This window comes from Salvia splendens, chromosome 6 (genome assembly GCF_004379255.2).
Source record: "Salvia splendens isolate huo1 chromosome 6, SspV2, whole genome shotgun sequence".
Classification (NCBI taxonomy): domain Eukaryota; kingdom Viridiplantae; phylum Streptophyta; class Magnoliopsida; order Lamiales; family Lamiaceae; genus Salvia; species Salvia splendens.
Genome location: NC_056037.1, coordinates 7010953 through 7034225, shown reverse-complemented (window position 1 = coordinate 7034225; position 23273 = coordinate 7010953). Strand labels below are relative to the sequence as shown.

Below are 23273 nucleotides of genomic sequence, written 5' to 3'. Positions count from 1 at the left end.
TAGAACAATATGCATCAACATCTAGCCAACACGACTCAAACACTAGATAATTGTAAGAACACATGAGCACGAAACAGTTAATTATACCATAAAACCCTCCTCATTAGAGCAAAGCTAGGATAGGGTCCCTCTCATAGTGGCTAAAGTGATGAAGGTGAGAATGGAATGAAAATGAAAAAAAATTATAATTTCATTCCATCGTACAGAGAAGGAAATATGAAGTGTATCAAATTGGCTGTATTATACTAGTACTATTATTCATCAGACATTCAGACACAACACTAGTGAAGATGAAATAAAGTGAAATCAGCACCACATGCAAATGCTAATAGATCAGTGATGGATCCGCGAATTTCTGATGTTAGTAAATGCTGGTAGAGAATAAAGACTACGACACAATGAATTTACGTGGTTCGATTTACTGAAGTAAATCTACGTCCACGGGAAGAAAGGGAGGGCAAGATTGTATTGCTTGATCTGGGATTACAGCTTACAACACAGACTTGCTATATGCTATTTTATCTCTAGAGAGCTTAACCTTTTTCTATCTGATCTAAGTTCTATTTATACATTGAACTAAGATCGTGGCTTGCATCACCACTAATGATGGTTGTGGATGTCGTGGAGGTCATGGCCTAAGATCGTGGATGTAGCGTAGGTCATGGCCTACGATCGTGGCCTGAGTTGACACCACGTGGTAGTGGGTGTGTTGGAAGTTGTGGAAATCCTGTATGGGTCCACTAACTCCTTGTTCGGTCGAATGCTGAGACCGAACTGCTTTGGTTGCCGATCTGAGAGTAGAGCTTGCGCTAACTCCTTGTTCGGTCGAATGCTGAGACCGAACTGCTTTGGTTGCCGATCTGAGAGTAGAGCTTGATGCCGACCTGAGAGCAGAGCTTGATTGGTTGGCTTTTACCGAGCTGTGGGCTGAGGCCGAACTCTTTGGTAATGCCGAACTCATACTCTTCCTTGGGCTTTGGGCTGATGGGCCGTCATTGCTGTTGGGCTTGTTTAGTACGCACCCCATCACTACCCCCCCCGAAGGGCGAAGTGAATCACTTCGGCGAAGTGAGTCACTTCGGCATTCTGGATAAAGGCAAGGGGGAGGCTGATGTCAGGGGACGTGCCTTGCATTAAATGCGACAGTAAAATCCGGCCGTTGAATCCTGAAAAGGTGGGATTCGAAACGGTGCGACGATTTTGAAATCTTCGCCGAATCTGATAAATACCTCCTTTCTTCATCATTGAAGCACTTTTGCGACTGCTTCTTCTGCACTCTCTCTTTTTTGCGAAAATTCTCTCTCCGCTTTCAAGAATTTCTTCAGACTTTCTTCACCTTCAAAAAGTAAGAAAAATGTCTTCTTCTTCTTCTTCGGAGTCGGGTATCGGTAGGAGAGGCGGTAAGGGGTCTTCTGGCCGGAAAGAGTCCGGGGAGAAGACCGTAGAGTATTTCCATAGTATTTTGAGTAAGGATACTGTGATATCCCTACCCGAAAAATACTTTTTTCCTGGGGGGAAGGCGGTGGTACCTGACGGTGATCATAGGGCTGACACCCCGCCGGAGGGTTACGCCACCGTGTACGAGGCCTGCTTAGAATGCGGGCTTCGTTTCCCCCTCCCTTCTGCCTTTATAGATTTACTAGATTTTTTTCAGCTTCCTTTAGGCCAGGTGACTCCGAACTCTTGGAGGCACTTGTCGGCCTTCGCTGCCGAACTCCGCAAGTTAGGAAGGGATTTGTCTTTGAAGGCGATCCTTAAATTCTTTCAATTTAAGAGGAAGGGGTCTTGGTTTTACTTGATCCCTGTACAGCCCTTTAGGGCCTTTTGTAAAACGAAGTGGCCGAAGTGGCAAAACCGCTTCTTCTACTATGATAGGACCGCGGCTCCTAGTTTTCCCTGGAGAGGGCCGAAGTCCGTTATCCGTCATCCTCGGCCTGAACCGTTGGACGAGCTCGATGGCGAGCTCAACAAGATTCCCATAGTTAGGAAACAATACACGGAGTCTGAGCTCGTCAAGGGCGACGTCGTGTTCGACATCTCGTCTTCGGACGAAGAGGCCGAGGGTGAGGATTTCTCTTTATCTTTATGCTCTACTGCTTTAACGAAGAAAACTAACCTTGCTTTCTTGCTTTTTGGCAGTGTATATGCTGAACAAGGCTATCCGAAAGTCCTCCGAGCTTGTGGAGCCGGAGAGGCAGAGAGCCCCTCGCTCGGCGTCTGAAGCCGAGAAGAATCCGAAGAGGCAAAGAACCTCTTCTTCGGATCCGAAAGAGCCGGAGCCGTGTTCGGCTAAAGGGAGGGGGAAATTTCATGAGTCCCCAAGAGTGCCGGGGAAAGACCTGGTCATCTCCGAGGTGGTTGCAGACATCCCGGAACACGTCCCTGAGCCTTTTCAATGGCCGACGAATTTTGTGGAGGTAAGCTTTCTGACTTGGCTTCTTTTCCACATTTTTTGATGGCCATTCTGTTGAGTTTTTTCCTTGTTCATCTTCAGAGAGCCAAGCTCGTCTCCGTGGAGCTCTCCAAAGCATCCCACGACTACGAGGAGATGCAGAAGAAGTTGCATCTTGCTCGTAGTCTGGCCGAACAGGCTGAGGCCAAATTTGAGAGGGCCCGAGCTGCTAGGATCTCGGCTCAGGATGAAGCCCGGTCAGCCAAAAACCAGCTCATCATCCTGCAAGAGCAGACGAAGCACCGGGAGGCTCAGAAGGAGGCTGCCGCCGTGGCTGCCCAGGGGGAGGCTCTCCGTGTTTACACGGAGAAACTCTTTTTGAGCAGCCAGTTCTCGGCCTTTGTCGGTAGTCTGGTAAGGCTAATTACCGATAAGGGCGAGCAGGGGGCCGACGTCGTGTTGCCTCTGTACAGCCGAGAGATAGCAGCTCGGCTTCAGAATCTGCCGCTCCTTGAGGAGCTCGCTTCATCCTCGGTCCTGCTTTCTGCAGACCGAGTCCGGAGTTGTCGAGCTGATCGGGACGAGAACCTGGAGGCTATCTTTGCCTCCGTGGGACCCGTTTCACCCGCTTCGACTTACAACGGAGAGGGTGAGGCCGAGCCGCTGGAGCTGGAGGCCGAAGTCGAGCGGGCCGGGCATCCGGAGAAGGAAGCCGATCAGGAGGCGGAGGCGAGGCCGGCAGGATGCGAGGCCGAGGCTGAGGTAGCTCAGGAGAAAGAAGCTGAACCAGACCGAGGATCCGGAGACGAAGCTGGCGGAGTATGATTTCGTCTCCCTTCTCTTAGTCTAGTTTCTTCCTTGTAAAATGGCCTTGAAGCCCTCCTAGTGTAAAAAATTTTCCTTGTGAATGAAAAATTCTCTACACTTGTCTTCGTATAGCTTTTCGTACTCGCCTTTATTCCTGTTGTATTTTACTATCTGCTCGGTACAGCTGCCGAACTAATATAGCTGCTTTGTACTCAAGGAGATGGAGATACTTCACTGGAAACGGCTGTACTCTTCGGCTTTAGACGAAGCTGAGAAAAGAGCTATAGCCGATCAGACGAAGAATGACGAGCTTCTGGCTCGTTTAGTGAAGCTGGAGGCCGATAATAAGGACTTAGAGTCCGATAAGAAGGACCTGGAGGCCGAGCTGAATACGACCATTGCTGAGAGGACTGCGTACGAGGATTACATCCGTGTGCGCGGGGGAGTGACCATATCAGATGTTCAGAGTCGAGTTGACGAACTGTGGGAGGAATATCATGTACTCCGGAGGAACAATGCGCTGGAGAGCTCGGCTTGCCAACAAGTTGTGAAATCATTACGGCGCTGGGCTTCTCGGTACGACATCATTCTTTCCCGGCGTCCCGCAATCGAGAGATTCCTTAGGCATTTCCCGCCAACAGATGCTCGCACTCCAGATCAAGCCTCTGGTTCCCTTGTTCAAAATCCTACTCCAAGTCAACAACGAACTCCGGAACAGCCGGAAACGTCAAGACGAGAAAGGGCTCAGGAGCAACCGGAATCGTCAAGACAGGGACGGACTGAAATTCGCCGAGGAGTTGTGACTATGAGCGAGCAAGATCAGCAGATGCTTATTGCAGAGACTCTTCATCGCCGAGGGGTTAGAGCTTCTGGGGCTCGCGGAAGAGGTGTTGGGTCGAGGATAGCATCTCGTCGACCTGCTTATTCTTCATCTGCTCGGAACAACCGAACTCGGCTTCCAGAGGATTTTGCAGATAGGTGGCTTAACTTCAGCAACCCTGGACAGTAGAATAGTCCTTTGTAATAGCGTAACGCCATTTTGTAGGGTAGCTGAGTTGTATGCCGAACAAGATTTGAAAAATGAAATTTTGTTTTCGCTTCTAACACTGTATTTACAGCTTAGCGAAAAAATTTCATCGTACTTGTCCTCGGTCTTATGAAGTAAACTTCTTTGACCGGACTTGGTCCTTGGTCTTATGAAGTAAACTTCTTTGACCGGACTTGGTCCTTGGTCTGATGAAATAAACATCTTTGACCGGACTCGTCTTTGGTCTGATGAAATAAACATCTTTGACCGGACTCGTCTTTGGTCTGATGAAATAAACATCTTTGACCGGACTCGTCTTTGGTCTGATGAAATAAACATCTTTGACCGGACTCGTCTTTGGTCTGATGAAATAAACATCTTTGACCGGACTCGTCTTTGGTCTGATGAAATAAACATCTTTGACCGGACTTGGTTTGTGTCCTAATTTGGCGAGTTTTATCGCTCGGATCGGACTTTCCGTTGTCCTAATTTGGGGATCGGACTTTCCCTTGTCCTAATTCGGCGAGTTTTATCGCGTGGATCGGACTTTCCCTGTTAACCGAAGTGGTCTCATGCAGTAAACCTCTTTGACTAGACATGGTCGTCCCCGGTCTTATGAGGTAAACTTCTTTGACCGAACTTGGTCGTCCTAATTCGGCGAGGTTTATCGCGTGGATCGGACTTTCCCTTATTGCAGTTCGTTTCAGACGAAGTGCTTATTAAGCTGAATTGCGGTCTTGTATCCTCCTTGGAAGCTTGGACTCACAATCGTTGGCTTATTGCAGTTCGTTTCAGACGGACTGCTTGTTAAGCTGAATTGTGGTCTTATATCCTCCTTAGAAGCTTGGACTCACAATAGTCTTTAATAATCGATCTAAAAAGGGGATCAGTCTTTAAAGAACGATATACCTTGGTACCATTTGTAAGAGACGACAAGCACATAGAGACAGAACACATAGAGAAAAAATGAAAAAGATGAAGGAAAAAAAACTTTAAACTTTCTTTTTTTTTAAAAAACAACAAGTAAAAGGTACAAGTAAGAAACAAACAAATAAAAACACATACCCCTATGACCGAACTAGACACGAGACGGACTGACCGGACTTTTGTCTCTTACAAGTGGAACTTCTTGAGGTTGGAGACGTGCCATGTTCGGGGTACTTGTTCTCCTGACATGTGAGTCAATTTATAAGACCCTTTGCCGAGGACTTCTGACACCCGATATGGACCCTCCCATGTGGGTTCGAGTTTGCCCAGCTTTTCTGCTCGGCTTACTTCGTTGTTTCTCAAGACGAGATCTCCCACTTGAAATTGAAGCTTTTTCACCCTTTGGTTATAATACCGGGCTACTTGCTCCTTATACTTGGCTGCTTTTATGCACGCCAATTCTCTTCTTTCTTCGGCGAGATCTAGTTCTGCTCTCAGTCCGTCGTCATTCATTTCTGAGGAGAAATTTAGAGTTCGGGGACTGGGTACGCCGATCTCCACCGGAATTACGGCTTCAGTGCCGTACACCAGGCTATACGGAGTTTCACCGTTGGAGGTTTTGGGTGTAGTTCGGTAGGACCATAGGACTTGAGGGAGATTTTCTACCCATTGTCCTTTGGCTTGTTCTAACCGAGCTTTTAACCCTTTCACCAGAATCCGGTTCGTTACTTCCGTTTGTCCGTTTGCTTGGGGATGGGAGACCGAAGTGAACCGCTGTTGAATGTTCAGCTCTTGGCACCAATTCTTGAACGTCTTGTCGGTGAACTGAGTCCCATTATCCGAGATGAGGATGTGGGGTATGCCAAATCGGCACACTATGTTCTTCCAGACGAAGTCCAATGCCTTTGAGCTCGTTATCGTAGCTAATGGTTCAGCCTCCACCCACTTCGTGAAGTAGTCCACGGCAACGATAAGGAATTTCATTTGCCGAGGAGCTTGAGGAAGTGGTCCCACTATGTCTATGCCCCATTGCATGAAAGGCCAAGGGCTTTGCATAGTGTATAGATCGGTCTGCGGCATCCTTGGGACATTTGCATGAATTTGGCACTTCGTACACTTCTTGACGAGCTGCACTGCCTCTTGTACCATGGTTGGCCAATAATATCCCCATCTCAGAACTTTTTTAGCTAAAGCTCTGGCTCCGATGTGGCTACCGCACGATCCTTCATGAACTTCTCTGAGGATGTAGTCCGTCTCTTCTGGTCCTACGCACCGCAATAACGGCTGGAGGTAAGACTTTCTAAAGAGGACTCCTTCATGAAGTTCGTACCGAAGTGCTCGGCACGTGATCTTCCGAGCTTCTCTCTTATCCTCGGGCAATTGTCCTTGATCCAGATACTGCAAGATCGGCGTCATCCAGTTCGGCGAGCTGGATACTGAATGTACCTCGGCTTCATCAATGCTTCGATGCATTAATTCTTCCGCCTTTGAGCTCGGATCTGAGGCCAACTTACTTAAGGTATCTGCTCGGCTATTTTCCGCTCTGGGAATGCGGATTATCCGAAAATAGGAGAAACTTCGGCTGATGCTTTGCGCTTTGTCCAAATACTTCTTCATTCTCTCGTCACGAGCTTCACTTGTACCCAACATGTGATTTACTATGACTTGTGAATCACAATGGACTTTGAGAGATTTGACGAGCAGACTTTGCGCTAACTGGAGTCCGGCCAGGAGGGCTTCGTACTCGGCTTCATTATTAGTAGTGGGGAATAGGAACCGAAGTGAGTAGGTTACCTCGTGTCCGTCGGGAGCGACAAGTAGAATACCAGCTCCACTTCCCATCTTGTTTGAAGCTCCATCTACGAATCCGCTCCAGCAGTCCGGCGGCTCTACTTCGGATTCCAAGGGCTGTGCTAGTTCGGCATTGGCAGAATTCTTCTGTTCGGCAATAACAGGAATTGCTTGATCGAACTTTGCTTCTGCAAGAAAATCTGCCAAGGCTTGCCCCTTGATGGCTTTCCGAGGTAGATATTCAATTGTGTGCTCTCCCAACTCTATAGCCCACTTGGCGATTCTGCCTGATGCTTCTGGTTTGGTCAACACTTGCCGAAGTGGCAGATCAGTTAAGACGCATACCTTGTGAGCATAGAAGTATGGCCGCAGTCTCCTTGCTGCACTTACTAATGCTAGAGCAATCTTTTCCAGAGGTTGATACCTGGTTTCTGGACCTCTTAATGCTCGGCTTGTAAAATAGATGGGAAGCTGCTTTAGGCCTTCTTCTCGTACAAGCACCGCGCTGATGGTTTGATCCGATGCCGCTAAGTATAAGAATATTACTTCGGCTTCGGTTGGAGCAGAGAGAATAGGAAGCTCGGCTAGATAACTTTTGAGCTCGTCAAAGGCTTTTTTCTGCTCGGCTCCCCACTCGAACTTTGGTGCCTTTTTCAACACCTTGAAGAACGGCAGTTGCTTTTCGGCTGCTTGGGAAAGGAATCGATTCAGTGCGGCTAGACATCCGGTTAGCCTTTGCACGTCATGTATGGACTTCGGCATTGCCACGTTCTGAACGACTTGAACTTTTGAGGGGTTTGCCTTGAGTCCGTCCTTTGAAACCCAACAACCCAGAAACTTTCCCGAATCTACCAAAAAGGTACACTTTTGGGGATTAAGTTTGAGGTTGGCTTTCTTGAGCACGTTGAGAGTGGACTTGAGGTTGTGCTCGTACTCCGAAGTGCTTTTGCTTTTGACGACTATATCGTCAACATACACTTCGACCTCCTTTCCAATCAGGTGCCGAAAAAGCTTGTCTACCATCCTTTGATAAGTGGCTCCGGCATTCTTTAAACCGAATGGCATCTTTTTATAAGCGAAAATGCCGAAATCAGTAATGAAGGCCGTTTTTGAAGCGTCAATCTCATCCATTAAAACTTGATGGTATCCTTTGTATAGATCAAGAAAACAAAAAATTTCAAAGCCTATCAAAGCTCTACTTTTTTATCTATGTTCGGAAGGGGATAGCAATCTTTGGGACAGTGCTTATTTAGATCGGTGAAATCTATGCACATCCGCCATCCTCCTTCCTTTTTCTTGATCATGACAGGATTGGCCACCCACGAAGGATACTTCACTTCGAATAACACATCCGCCTTCAATAATTGACGGACTTCGTCATGGATGACTTGACTTCGTTCTGCCGCAAAGAGTCTTTGCTTCTGTTTTATCGGCCGGACCGAAGGATCAATATTTAACCGATGAGTGATTACCTCGGGGGGCACTCCGGTCATGTCCAACGGAGACCATGCAAAGACGTCTTTATACTCCTTGAGGAGCTGGATGGTTTTTTCCCGAAGTAGAGGCGTTCCCGCGAAGCCGATCTTAACCGTTCTGGATGGATCGTCTTCGTACAGCTGAACTGTCATCGAATTCGGCTCCGGTATGACTTCGGTCATTGCCTCTGACTCCGGCTGCTGTGATTGCTATGCTTGGTGGTGCCGATCTGACTGCTCGGCACTTCTAAGCGCAATTTGCAGACATTCCTTTGCTCTCTTTTGGTCACCTCGGATGACCGCTATCCCTCCTTTAGTAGGGATCTTGATGGTGAGGTGATAAGTGGAGCAAATGGCCCGAACTGTGTTGAGCCAGTCTCTTCCCAGGATGACGTTGTACGGGGACCGAGCTTTCACCACGAAAAACTCAATCATCGTACTGGAGCTAGTAGGCGCTTTCCCCACCGTGATCGGAAGGCTGATAATACCTTCAGGGCGGGTGTCCTCCTGGGCGAAGCTCTTCAGGGGAAGCGGAGCCGGACTGAGCCGAGCTGGGTCCACTTCTAGTTTGTCGAAGCACTCTTTAAAAAGAATGCTGACTGACGCTCCTGTATCCACAAACACCCTGTGGATCAGTTTGTTTGCCACTCCGGCTTGGATGACAATGGCGTCTTGGTGAGGAGAGATGGCCGGGACGGGATCAGCATCCGAGAACGTAATCACTTCATCCTGCTTCAGCCTTTTATGCGTTGGCTCCTCTCGATTGGAGCCTCTGCGCTCTGACTTCAGGGACGACTTGGTCTTCCCGGCAGGGAGAGCGTCAATAGTCAGGATTACTCCATCATATTGCGGCTCGTCATCGTCTTCGGGATCCGGCTGCCTTTTCGGATCCTGAGGAGCGCAGTTCGCACCTCTCTGCTTCTTATTCTTCTTTGACTGCTTGCTTTGGTATTTTTTCAATGTCCCTGCCCTCACAAGAACATCGATACCTGCAGCCAAGTTTCTGCACTCCTCGGTATCGTGACCGTGGTCTTGATGGTAGGAGCAGTAGTTATCCTGGGGTCGGCGCGCGGCTGATTTCGTCATCCGCTTTGGCTTTTCGAACAGGTCAGAGTGCAGTTCGAAAATTTCCGCTCTCGGCTTGTTCAGCGGTACGAACTGAGCGGACGGCTTCTCGGGATTGAGACGGGGTCCCAATCTGTCTTGCACCGGAGTCCTTTGAATCCTTTCAAAAGGAGTTCGGCGAGGATGTCCCTGATCGCCAAAAGGAGTTCGGCGAGGATGTCCCTGATCGCTATGATCGGGCTTCCTCCTGTCTCCTCGGGATGAGCTGTCTAAAGACCGTTTGCGACGGTCAGCCTCATCGGCACGGGAGAACTGGTCCGCAATGTCCCACATCTCTTGAGCTGATTGCGGACTGCATTCCACGAGCTTTCTGTAGAGAGCTCCGGGCAGGATTCCATTTTGGAATGCCGAAATGACAAGTAGATCGTTGAGATCATCTACTTGTAGACATTCCTTGTGGAATCTCGTCATGAAGTCGCTGATCCTTTCGTCGCGACCTTGACGTATAGAAAGCAGCTGAGCCGAAGTGATCCGGGCTTCCGCTTTCTGAAAGAACCTCCTGTGGAAAGCATCCATTAGATCTCGGTAAGATCTAATGCTGCCTTGGGGGAGGCTATCGAACCACCTTCTCGCGTTCCCGATAAGCAGCTCGGGGAACAGCTTGCACATGTGGACCTCATTGAGACCCTGGTTCGCCATGTTATACTGATAGCGTCCCAGGAAGTCATGAGGATCCACCAACCCGTCATAAGTCATCGACGGAGTTCGGTAGTTCTGTGGAAGGGGAGTTCGGGTGATATCGTCCGAGAACGGAGTCTTCAATGCTCCGTACATGGCGAACCCGACATCTCTTCGGTATGGAGGATATGGAGATCTCCTGTGATTCCGGTACCGAGGAGGAACAGGAACATGTCGGGGTTGAGGATTCTTCTTCCTGGAAGACACGGCACTACTGCGGTAGTGACTTTCATGTCTGGATGAGGAAGGAGAATCCACCGTTTTCGTCTTCGGCTCTTGGCTCTTTTGCAGGAAGGCTAAGAACTCATCCTGCTTCTCAGCCAAGAACAGCTTGACAGCCTCATTCAAATCAGGCTGCTGGGAAGACTCGGTGTGTGGACCTTTTGAGCGGCTTGTTTCTTCATCGTGAAAACTGGAAGTAGATGTCTCCCGAGGCTGTTTTCCGGACCTGCGGGCTGGACTAGCTTCCTCATGGTTTTCACGAACGGTATTACGGGTAGTATGTGATCTGGTATGCATTTTTTTGGGGTGGAAAAAGGGTCAAAAATTCGCTTTATCACAAATTTTGTTCTCTGTTTCCCACAGACGGCGCCAGTGATGGATCCGCGAATTTCTGATGTTAGTAAATGCTGGTAGAGAATAAAGACTACGACACAATGAATTTACGTGGTTCGATTTACTGAAGTAAATCTACGTCCACGGGAAGAAAGGGAGGGCAAGATTGTATTGCTTGATCTGGGATTACAGCTTACAACACAGACTTGCTATATGCTATTTTATCTCTAGAGAGCTTAACCTTTTTCTATCTGATCTAAGTTCTATTTATACATTGAACTAAGATCGTGGCTTGCATCACCACTAATGATGGTTGTGGATGTCGTGGAGGTCATGGCCTAAGATCGTGGATGTAGCGTAGGTCATGGCCTACGATCGTGGCCTGAGTTGACACCACGTGGTAGTGGGTGTGTTGGAAGTTGTGGAAATCCTGTATGGGTCCACTAACTCCTTGTTCGGTCGAATGCTGAGACCGAACTGCTTTGGTTGCCGATCTGAGAGTAGAGCTTGCGCTAACTCCTTGTTCGGTCGAATGCTGAGACCGAACTGCTTTGGTTGCCGATCTGAGAGTAGAGCTTGATGCCGACCTGAGAGCAGAGCTTGATTGGTTGGCTTTTACCGAGCTGTGGGCTGAGGCCGAACTCTTTGGTAATGCCGAACTCATACTCTTCCTTGGGCTTTGGGCTGATGGGCCGTCATTGCTGTTGGGCTTGTTTAGTACGCACCCCATCAATCAACAAAATGAATGATGAGGCGATGGATTCATACAACCACAAAACAGCAAGACCACCAACCGAGGAACTCCTTTCGAGCCTATAACTCTTGGCACTCTACGAATCACTTCTCACTTCGCACGATTAATCATCCTACGTAAATGGGTGGAACAATGAGCTAAGCTATTTATTTGGAAGGCAAGATTATTGTTCAAATCAAGTACTTTCAATTTTGTTGGCCAAGGTGATGGAGGAGAGCTGGAAGGTAAGAAACAACAGAATTCATCTCCCACATTAAAATCATCACTTAGCTACCAATTGTAGTAAGCCAACCAACCTTTACCACCACACAAACTGACTAATTCTCATTTAATTTTAACATTGGAGTGTGAAAGTGAAACCTCAAAATTACAGTTCCAACAACAACAAAATCTATCATAAATACTTCAACCAATGAAATCTACTGAATGCTGAATGCCGAATGCTCCCACTCAATTTGTAGTTTTGGCAAAACCAGGTTTCATAAAATCTCACAAAAACCCCAAATCAAAACATTTCTTCCCACACTTCTACGGTCCTACCTCCAAAGATTAATACTAGACTATTCAATTTTTATTTCAACAATGCATTTATCAAAATTTTCAATCAATGCCCATCAATCTATTTCATGCGCCAATAGGCATTAACACATTCATAAAAACCCAATCAGATCACTCTTGATTTCTTCACAAACTTCTACCTCCGCAAATAAAGATTCAATTTTTATTTCAAGAATTCATTGATCACAAGTTTCCATCAATGCCCACCAATCTATTTCCTAACAACATCAACGCATACATAAAAAGCTCACAAATTACTTTTTCAAGAAACGGCAACATCACAACAAAACACAATAAAAGTCACCTTTATAAATCAAAACCCGACCATTTTATAGACGATGTAGCTGAGGAAAAGAAAGAAAATGCCCAAAAAAAGGTAGTCTACGAAGATGAAAAACAATGTGGATCCGTGGCTTCTTTTGGCGGCAGTTTTCGTCTTTGTTTGATGCTGCAATGTCGGCTCTTGCTCTTCAATCTTCGCCATTGATTCCGATGTACTCTGTTGGTGAATTTACGATTTATTTTATTTTAACTAACAAAGCATAAATCCTAAAAAAATAAGAGTAAAATAATATAAGGTCCCACCGAGACTTGAACTCGGGTTACTGGATTCAGAGTCCAATGTCCTAACCACTAGACCATGGGACCTTGTTGTTTCCTATACCATATTAAACGTATATATACATAATTTTAACGTTCTTCTTCTTCAACAATATGGCTATCGAAGATACTGTATCAACCATTTCTAGCTGCGCAGATGAGAAAAGCCCTCTTTAAACCCTATTCCGCCGCCTTCTTCAAAATCCACACATCCCCAATTGTATCCTCCCTCAAATTCTCATCCTCATCCACTCCTCTACCGCCGCCAGAATGGGTGCACCCCTTCACCGACCTCTCCGACGTCATCTCTGCCGCCGACCGCAAAACCTCCCCGTGGGTCCCCAAGATCCACCAACTTTTGCAAAACACCACCAATTTCGAGCAGGATTTAACCATCTTCTGCGATAAATACCTAATCAGACTCCCGCCCCCTTTCACCGCCCACATTCTCAAGACCTTCAGCCAGCTCCCGAACCGGGCCGAGATCGCATTCCGGTTCTTCAATTGGGCCGGTGAGCAGAAAGGGTACTCTCACAATCTCGAATGCTTCGTTCAATTGATCGAAATTTTGTGTTTGGAGGGCGATTTCGTGAGGGCTAGGTCAGCTTTCGATGAGATGAAAATTAGGGGCTTTTTGATGAATCCAGTGGCTGCCAATTCCCTAATTAGAAGCTTTGGCAATGGGGGAATGGTGGAGGAGCTTCTGTGGGTGTGGAAGAGAATGAAGGATAGTGGGATTGAACCCTCATTGTATACATACAATTTCTTGATGAATGGCCTTGTGAATTGTATGTATATTGAGTCTGCAGAGAGGGTTTTGGAGGTGATGAAGAAGGGGAGGGTGAAGCCCGATGTCGTGACGTACAACACCATGATCAAAGGCTACTGTAAATCAGGGAATCTGAGGAAGGCCATTGATGAGTTTGAAGCTATGGAGGTGAAAAATGTGGCTCCTGATAAGATCACTTTCTTGACTCTGATGCAAGCTTGTTATGCAAAGGGGGATTATCATCTGTGCTCGAGGCTTTACAACGAGATGCGGGATAAACAGGTTGAGATCCCTCCCCACGCGTATCGCTTGGTGATCGGAGGGCTCTGCAGGGAGGGGAAGGCGATGGAGGGGCACGCCGTGTTTGAGAGCATGATTGGGGCGGGCTGTGAGGTGAATATGACTGTGTACACTGCCTTGATTGATGCGTACGCGAAGAATGGGAACTTGGACGTGGCGATGGAGCTGTTTAGGAGTATGCAGAGGGAGGGTCTTGTCGCAGATGAGGTAACTTATGGTGTGATTGTGAATGGCTTGTGCAAGAATGGGAGGTTGGAGGAGGCAATGGAGTGGTTCGAGTATTGCAAACGGGAGGGTGTGGCTGTTAATTCCATGTTGTATTCGAGCCTCATTGATGGCCTTGGGAAGGCGGGGCGTGTTGAGGAGGCGGGGAGGCTGTTTGAGGAGATGACCGGGAGGGGCTGCCCTAGAGACTCCTATTGCTATAACGCGCTCATTGATGCGCTGGCGAAGAAGGGGAAGGTGGAGGAGGCGGTGGTGTTGTTCGAGAGGATGGAGGAGGAGGGGTGTGATCCAACCGTGTACACGTACACCATCTTGATCGATGGCTTGTTTAAGCAACACAAGAACGAGGAAGGTTTGAGGGTGTGGGAGGCAATGATCGAGAAGGGGATCACACCCACAGCCGCCTCATTTAGGGCGCTAGCAACAGGGCTGTGTTTGTCAGGGAAGGTGGCGAGGGCGTGCAAGATCTTGGACGAGCTGGCGCCGATGGGGGTCGTGTTGGACAGTGCTTTCGAGGATATGATCAATGTGTTGTGTAAGGTGGGGCGGGTGGTGGAGGCGTGCAGGCTGGCCGACGGGGTGGTGGATCGTGGCCGGGAGATTCCGGGGAGGGTTAGGACTGTGATGATCAACGCTTTGAGGAAGGCGGGAAATGCAGATTTGGCTATGAAGTTGATGCATAGCAAGATTGGAATAGGGTATGATAGGGTAAAAAGTGTCAAGAAACGAGTGAAATTTCGAAATTTGGTTGAGAGGTAGAAGATTTCTTGGTTGATTTGCAAGCGTTTGATTCATGATGGTGCCATTTTCTTAAAATATACTCCATTAAATCAACATATATGAGAGTCAAAACAGAAATTGAAAATTTTACTTGTATGTTCCTGTAATATGGTACTCTTGCATCTCCTTACACCAACGGAAGGTTACAATTTCGAATCTCACTAAATTTAGAACCGTAATCAATAGTAGGAGAGAGTGAGTTTCGACCTTCTCCCCTCCAAGACAAGTGACTGCGCCACACAGGCGTTCGTGTTGTCGTGAAGCTACAAGGAAGCCGATATAACCATTTTCCTCGTCTCATATACATAGTTTCTACACAAAAGTGTTTTTGACTCTGTTATATGATGCAAGCCATGGATGAAAAACTAAAAACGAAATCTCATAATAAGAGAATATCAGACTTACAGGTTACAGCTTGATGAAGATGGTCTACCTCATCACCTCATAAGCAGACGGGACATCATGCAACGGGTGCCCCTTGAGATTTCTTTCGATAATCCTCCTTGCGAGAGAGACCTGCTTACCAACAGCGAAAATAAAGGCTTTTCCCACACCTCCAGCACCACGTGCTGTTCGTCCCACACGGCGCACGTATTCACTTGGATCCCGGGGGAAATCAAAGAGTACTACATGATCGACCCCAGCAAAGTCGATTCCTCGGGATGCTCTGGAAGACAGAATGAGTCAGTCGCTTCTTCTAGTATTCTCATCAATCAAAGCCACAAGTTAAAAAAAAGTTCCAACCTATCTGTGCAAACCAAGAACAAGGACATATTCTTCGATGGGGTGCGACGAAATTCCTCTATATTTGCAAGTCTTGTTTCTTGGTCTAAAGCAGCGTGGAAGGGTAAGACCTTCACATGAATTTCTTTACGATCAAAACGTTTCAATGCATTTTCAACTTTTCTACATGTCTCGATCTGCATATCGCATAAGAAACAACTTTTTCATACTACAATAAAGAAAGTACTATTGGATGTTGCTATTGCCAATGAGATCTTGAATCTACCTTGTTGCAGAACACAATTGTCTTTGTCACCGGACTTTCTCCCACAAGTTGAAGAAGAGCATTTTTCTTGTTGAGAAAAGCTGTATCAGGATTTTTTTCAGCTGTTTCATCTCCGCTGCAATCTACGAGGAACTGAACACAAAAATTTAATCAGAGTAGTTCAAAAACAGGTGAAAGTTCCGAGTAATATAGCAGATTAATACATCTTAAGCTTTGAGTTCTCAGCCTGATTTACAACGTATTAACATGAAGGAAAAAAAAAATATTTCGGTACCTCCTCCAGTCTGGAGCTGGTGCGATGCACACCAGGACCCATTATAACCTCGCAATCAGGGAAAACCTCAACCAGTTTGTTGTATATTTCCACAGGTAAGGTTGCGGTTACAAATAGATATTGGGCAGTGACAGGTGCCAAGTCAACCAAAGTTTGTAATGCAAGCTCAAAATCTTCATCATTGTAGAGTATATCTACCTCATCTAATATGGCACTGGAGAACCCAAAAAAGAAATGAATTCAAATTTCCCATAAAACTCACTCAACTCAAATTCCAGTTATAAATTATTTTTAGAGGTATTGTGCAATCAGTAGAAAAGTCGAACCTTTTAATATCAGACAATTGCAGGTGGCCCTCATTTACTAGAAACAAGAAGCGTCCAGGAGTAGCAATCATAACATCTATTCCCTGTTTAAGACTTTCCAGTTGAGTTTTCTGCCGAAAACCACCAGTGGCAACCATAGATCGGAAAGGGACACCAACTTTTGAGAGTGAGCGACAAACATTCAAAACCTAAAAATGTACCCTTCATGTGAAAAAACCATCCATAGAGCAGGATAAATCTTCTACTGTTATCAATATTGTCATACCTGAGAAGCCAATTCAGCAGTAGGGACCAGTATTACAACTCGGGGATTTTGTAACTTTGATTTGCTAAGTCCTTCAATTTCTTCTTGTCTAAGTCGCTGCACTAGTGGTATCAGATATGACAAAGTTTTACCAGATCCACTCTGATCAGATATTATACAACTCTTCCCACCTATGACCGAATCAAATGCCATTGCCTGCAATACCGTTATCTCAAATTGTAAAGACATTTTAAAATTCAAACGAATGCAGAACACAATATTAAACATCATCTTCAAACAGAAATTGAAACCGTATCATTTTATTTGTGTGATACACTCTCTGCAACCATTTGTTACATTCCCATACAAATCAAATGAAAGTTCAACGACCAGAAGAGTGAGCCAATGACAGCAAGTTGAAGCAGGTCTTTGATTAGTCAATGTATCCCCTCAAGAACAAGAAAGACCAATGTTTGGACTTTAGGTCCAAAAAATGTAAATACCATTCTGGTCGGAGTATATTTATCCTATTAACTCAATAGGATAATCATATACACCGACCAGACTAAAAGACCAAGCAAGCAGAAGTACAGGGATAAGCAATAAAAGAAGAAAGGTAAATAAAACAAGTAGAAATATGGAAAACTCAGATTGACATCACGAGAAAACGGTCATTAATCAAAGATGAGAATAAAATCTAATTACAACATAAACCACCAACAGGTCAAGCAGATTTAATATTTTGAACGAGGTATCACAAATACGAAACAAAAATTACTCCGATTTGAAGAAAGTGAAGCTCAATCAGATCTTAAACTCCGAAGTATTCGAGACTGAAAGTTATAACTAGCAGACCTGGATATGTGAAGGGCGAACATACTGCATCTTCCTCAAAGACTCAACAATGATGTCACTACATCCCAACTCAGTAAACGACTTTCTACTAAAAAAGTCACTATTGGCCTTCAACTTCAACTCTTTCTTTGAGAGATCATCCGGTCTATATCTTCTATAGCTGTCAGCTGCTTCTACACCACCCCATCTTTTTGGGGCTAAAACAGGAAAACCCGATGAAGAAACACCTCGTCCAATGGATTTGACACTAGAGCTGAGTGCTTCTGAAGTATCTTCCTCATCACTCATAGACTCTCGTTGTTCCATTAGATCAGGATCATTATATACCTCGTCTTGGCTAATGTTTTCTCTCTGATCATCTCCTTGTATCTTTTTCCTATAGCTTTCTTTGACTAGATCTTTTACTCTCTGCACTTTTAGTCTCCCAAAACTTCTGCTAGTGCCCCCAACGCCGGCTGCACAGTCAAATTACAAATGCAAGTAACAACCAAAGTTTAACATTTGGAAAAAACACAGTAAGCACATTGGACAAACTATAAAGTGCGGAGGGTAAAGCTCCTTAAAATAGTTTATATAAATTTTCTATGAGCTTATAAAATATTGATAAGGTTTAAACAAAATAAGCACCTAATCAACTTGTAAGCTCCCAAAAAATAAGTTTATCAGCCACAGCTTATATGGCTGGTTATTTACAATATATATCTTCTAATTTCCTCTCTCTAACTCACAATTATTTCTTAAGATTATAAGCTACATTATCCAAACACTTAGTAAACTTACGAGCTTTTTTGACATTACATCTTGTAAGCTCTTGAACATCTTATAAGCTCTCTAAAATAAGCTTAGCCAAATTCTCAAGTCATATGTGCTGCCTCATATAATGCAGCCTAATTTCATCATTCCTGCTCAATAATATACATACATGTGTGTGTGTGTACTTCAAAATATCGTCAAACTTCAAATTTCAACCACCTGATTTCCATACATACATATATACATGTGTTTGTGTTTTAATCGGCTGATTTTCGCAATAAAATGTAACAACAGTATCACAATCAACTCCAAATTTCAAAGCAGATTTTCATCATAATTTAGTGAATTAACGGCAGTGAAATCATGCTCAGCAGCGAGTGGAGTAGAAAGTAACCTTTTCGAGGGGATGTTTGTGGAGCAGCCTCGCAGACGAGCCGCAGACGCCGGCGACCGGAAAATATGGAGATTGAAGAATTGAAAACGGTGAAAGCTTCCAGCACATTCGCCATTGCAGAGAGAGAGAGAGGATAATCCCTATTCTAACCCAAAATGCTGAATTGATGGATAAACATTATTTTTCTATTTCTACTCTAAATTAATTTTATTACGTATTTCTTAGTCTTATAAAGTTTATAATCTATAATTACAACAGTAATTAGCTCGAAATTTACCTCAACTTCACATTAGTCCGTGAAAAATGAAAATGGAATCTACACCTTTAAAATTTCTGAAATTTGAAAACTCATAAATCCTTGAAAAATAAAAATATTACCAGTTCTTTTTAAATTTCACTCTTAAATCCATTAAAAGCCCGTACTAATAAAAATATACCAATATAAAATGCGCATAATGAAATCCAAAAAGAAATATGAATCGAGAATATTTGAGAATCTGAAATAAAAAGAGATGAAATCACCAATCATATAAAAATAGTACTATGATGATACGGTATTACAATAACTTACTACTCCACTACATAAATTATTTTGCCTAAATAAAAAAAAATTATGATTCAACAATAACTTGTTCATTTATTTAATTAAATGCTCTAAGAAAGAAAGAAATATAATAAAAGAATTAAGAATGTGTAAACTAACCCTTCAATAAAATTCATAAACTAAGAATTTAATATGCTAACAAATTGTAATATATAGGGATGTTGCTGATTTTGATTCAAAATTGTGTAATACTCCCTCAGTCCGCAAATAGGAGTTCTGTTTTTTCATTTTAGTATGTCCGCGAATAGGAGTTCCGGTTCACTTTTACCGTAAATGGTAATAGGGTTCCACCTTCTACAAACGCATTCCACTCACATTTCATTTAAAACTAATATACACAAGTAGGATCTCTATTCCACTAACTTTTTTTCACCCATTTTTTTAAATATTTCTTAAAACTCGTGTCTCCTAGGAATAAGACTCCTAATGGCGGACGGAGGGAGTACTAGACAAGTCAGTTTTTGCTTAATACCCATTCAATTGCCACAAAAATAGAGATTAAAAGGTCAGAAAGAGAGGCCGCCGATGGAACCGACTCAAGCGGCGGAGTAAGAGGCCGCCGGAGTTCATATACAATACCAAAATTTAGCCATAATTCATAGTAATTATAATGCCCTTCATTACAAAAATGAATAAAACTTCGCTATTCATTTAATCTATCACAAATCAAATCATCATTGTTCAAGCAAACATCTCTATTCATTTAATCTATCAGATGTCATGTCAAGATTATTAAATCATTTGACCTATATAGACACAATCGTAAGTATTAAAATTACGTGTACATCATCTTAAAAGAATTGCTTTATTCAAACATGAAGATACATTCAAATGTCCCTTATTTATAGAATAGGTGCCCCAAAAATAATAGGTACAAACGAGAAACGGTGGTAGGAATATGTGATCCTTCTAATCGTGACTCGTGTGTCTTCTATTATAGCAAAAATATTCATTTCACATGCTAAAATTATTGTTGATATTAAACAGCTTGATCATCAATTAAAGATGTTGACGCATCCTTGTTTCTATAGTAGATAAATGAACTACTACGTGAATCGTCTTATTAATTGATTAATATCGATAATTACAAGAAAAAAAACCATGAAGCAGTTGATGATAACCAATCGATCTATTTATGAATATAATTTATTATATTTTTTCAAGTCGCAACAGTGAATATAGATACACGTGGTCGTATATTATGCTTGAATATCGGACACATGATATACTCCCTCGGTCCATGAAAAATATGGCATATTGTGAATGACACCGATTTTAATGTGGAATTGGTAAAATAAGAGAGAAGTTGTTGAAAACTTTTATTTTTTTTAAATATGCTCTATTTTTCGTGGCCAACCAAAAATGACAAAAGTGGTCTATTTTTTGTGGACAAAGAGAGTATTTGTTTTGAGATCAGTTTGGAACTTTTCATTCAGTGTAAATAGAATTGCAATGAGCTAGATCACTACTATATGACAGATATTGAGAAATGTGTGTTCCCGTTTGTTTATGTTTTCATACAGACAGAAGGCTCGTTTCGTTCACTACAAAAAAAAACCTTGTTTTTATATAGACATAAAAATTGAGACGTAATTATTTGTGGTGAAATTTTTTTAAAAAGAATAATAGTTTAGGATGCAAAAAAAAGCGTTTTTAAATGGAGGACAAGTTAACTTAATCTTTGCATTTTTATGACGCTTTTATTAGCATTCTCTAATTTTAGTTAGTAAGGATGCTTTTAAAGCATTGGTGGTATATTTAGAAACACAAATTAGCGTCTTTAATTGCATTAAAAAATGTCCTTGACCTTTTTTGTTGTAGTGGTTGTTACATTGATAAATCAATTTTTTTATATATATTTTGATTATGAACCATTTTTGTATTGCTAGCTCGTTATTTTTGGCTTGAGAATTTTGTTTTTTGCCAATGATCATGCATGTAAAGGTGCAAGTAGGTTGGGATGGCAATGCAATCCAAAACTTGTGGCACGTTCTGATTAGGCCACTAATTTATAAGATTAGAGTTGTGAATTTCTGGCCGGATATAACTATAATCTGAGTAGGATTAAGAGCATCCACTATAGGTGAAAGGGGGCGGACGGCTCGGAGGGGGCGACGAGGGGGCGGACGAGGGTAGCGACAGGAAGGGGGCGAGGACGGGGCGGTGGGGGATAGGCGCGCCGGCTATAGTGGGGCGACGGCCGGCGCGCATTAGCCCCCTCGAATTTAATTTTTATTTTTTTCGAAAATTTCTCCTATAAATACCACTCCCCCACCATCCATTTTCACCATTTTTTTATTTGTATTTTTTATAGGAGGAATCGGACTCCGCCACCGATTAGACGGTGGCAGCGTTTTTATTTGTATTTTTTTTGGACGTTCGTTGTATAATTTTACCTTTGTCAATACAACGAATATTCGGTCCAAATTACCTCGTTTTATAATTATTTCAATTCCTCTGATTTAAAAACGAAATGAAAAAAATAAAATAAAAATTGGTTATAAAATTTTGGGGCTATTGGAAGTGTCCGCCTATAGTGGCGGAAACAAAAAATTGAGGTCGTGGACAAAAAATTAGGGCTGTAGATAAAAAAAAAAAAAGGGGCAGGGCTATTGGGGAAGGCCGCCTATAGCGGATGCTCTAACCTAAAACGTAATGGGGGTAGCTACATGAGTTGGACCTAGGTGCACTATTATCTTTCTATTGACAACTGATTTGATACTTCAATGATGACTTTTAGAGCATCCACTGTAAGGTGGACACTTCCAATAGCATCGCCACTTTTTTTGTCCACAACCACTTCTTATTTGTCCGCGCCCACAAAAAAAGTGTCCGCAGCAATAGTGGACATTTTTTTAGCCACTTTTCATTTTATTTTATTTTTTGTATATTTTAATTCAATTCTAATTAAAATTATCGGAATGTAAATAATTAAAAAAATGTATTGGGACCAAATATTCGTCAGAACCGGGTGATTCGTCGTTTCCACCGTGCATTTTTAGAGAGTGAAAATTTTGAGAGTGGATGAATGGATGGAGTGTGAAGTGTGTGAAGATGTGTGTGGATGAGTGGCATTTATAATAAAATTTTTGAAAATAATTAAAAAAAAGTGTCAGGCCTCTGCCGGCGCGCCTATCAGCGCGGCGAAGCACACTCAGCGCGTCCTCGGCGCCTTCTCGCCGATGGGCCTTCCGCCCAAAAAAATGCGTCCGCCTCAGGGCGGACGCTTCCCACACTATAGGTAGGCGCGGCGACGGCGGTTCGGGGGCGGCCGGCGCGCCGCCCCTATAGTGAATGCTCTTATATTACTCCATGCATCCCTGCATGTTCTTGTGGGATGGAAGGAGTAGCTAACTATTCAAATAGTCCTTTGAGCTAGCTTGAAATCTAAATATTTTAGTTAAATTTAAAAATTTTGAACTTGATAAAATTATAATCCAATTACTCTGCGCCTGATCAACATACACAATATGATTAATCCAAAACTCATTAGACTGACTTGATTAGCACCCTACATGCAAGAATTCAACGTTCGTAATATCGAAAATAATTGACCATATCTTATCAAGGACACAAGAATCATCTTTTATAGTACTACTAGTACTATAAAATAAAAGGTCACGACTCACGGGACAGTTTTAGAGCATCCGCAACGCGTGCCGTTGCGGTGCCTTATTTCGTTCCGGAGGAACGGAACCGCGGCGGCACGCGTTGCAGCCGCCCGTGTCGTCGCCATTCCGTGCCGGTGCCGTGCCGGGTGCCGTTCCCGCGAGACGCGGCACGACACGTTCCGCCACGCGCCGAGGAGACGTGGCGGCCTCCCATTCGACGCGTGACGCCCACTCGCTGCCCCGCGAGTGGGCGTCGTCACGGTGACGCAATAATTCGATTTTTTTTATTAAAAATCGAATTTAATAAAAAAAATATTTTTATTTATAAAAATTGTTTTTTATATTTAAAAACAATTTTTACAAATAAATGAATACTAGAAATTCGTATTAGCCCATATATATTTGATGGGCTTGCGAATTTATGAAACTCATTCTTGGTT

At 43.8% G+C, this 23273-nt stretch overlaps 2 protein-coding genes and 1 non-coding gene across 3 annotated transcripts; 1 reads left to right on the top strand and 2 right to left on the bottom strand.

Annotated features, from left to right (window-relative positions):
• Nucleotides 1-12665: 12665 nt before the first annotated feature.
• On the bottom strand, nt 12666-12737 carry TRNAQ-CUG. The gene has a single exon. It is a non-coding gene; the product is annotated as a tRNA-Gln (tRNA).
• An 80-nt stretch (nt 12738-12817) lies between these two features.
• LOC121809354 (pentatricopeptide repeat-containing protein At1g03560, mitochondrial-like) lies at nt 12818-14777 on the top strand. The gene has a single exon (XM_042209931.1). The coding sequence runs from the start codon at nt 12847-12849 to the stop codon at nt 14740-14742; it is 1896 nt and encodes a 631-aa protein (XP_042065865.1). The 5' UTR covers nt 12818-12846; the 3' UTR covers nt 14743-14777.
• A 46-nt stretch (nt 14778-14823) lies between these two features.
• Nucleotides 14824-18791, bottom strand: LOC121809355 (DEAD-box ATP-dependent RNA helicase 50-like). Its single transcript, XM_042209932.1, has 9 exons — nt 18619-18791; nt 17472-17926; nt 16638-16832; nt 16373-16560; nt 16047-16260; nt 15773-15904; nt 15508-15683; nt 15169-15430; nt 14824-15075 (listed from the first exon to the last, which is right to left on the bottom strand). Exons 1-8 carry the CDS (start codon nt 18731-18733, stop codon nt 15193-15195), a joined length of 1713 nt encoding a protein of 570 aa, XP_042065866.1. The 5' UTR covers nt 18734-18791; the 3' UTR covers nt 14824-15075; nt 15169-15192.
• Between the last annotated feature and the right edge of the window lie 4482 nt (nt 18792-23273).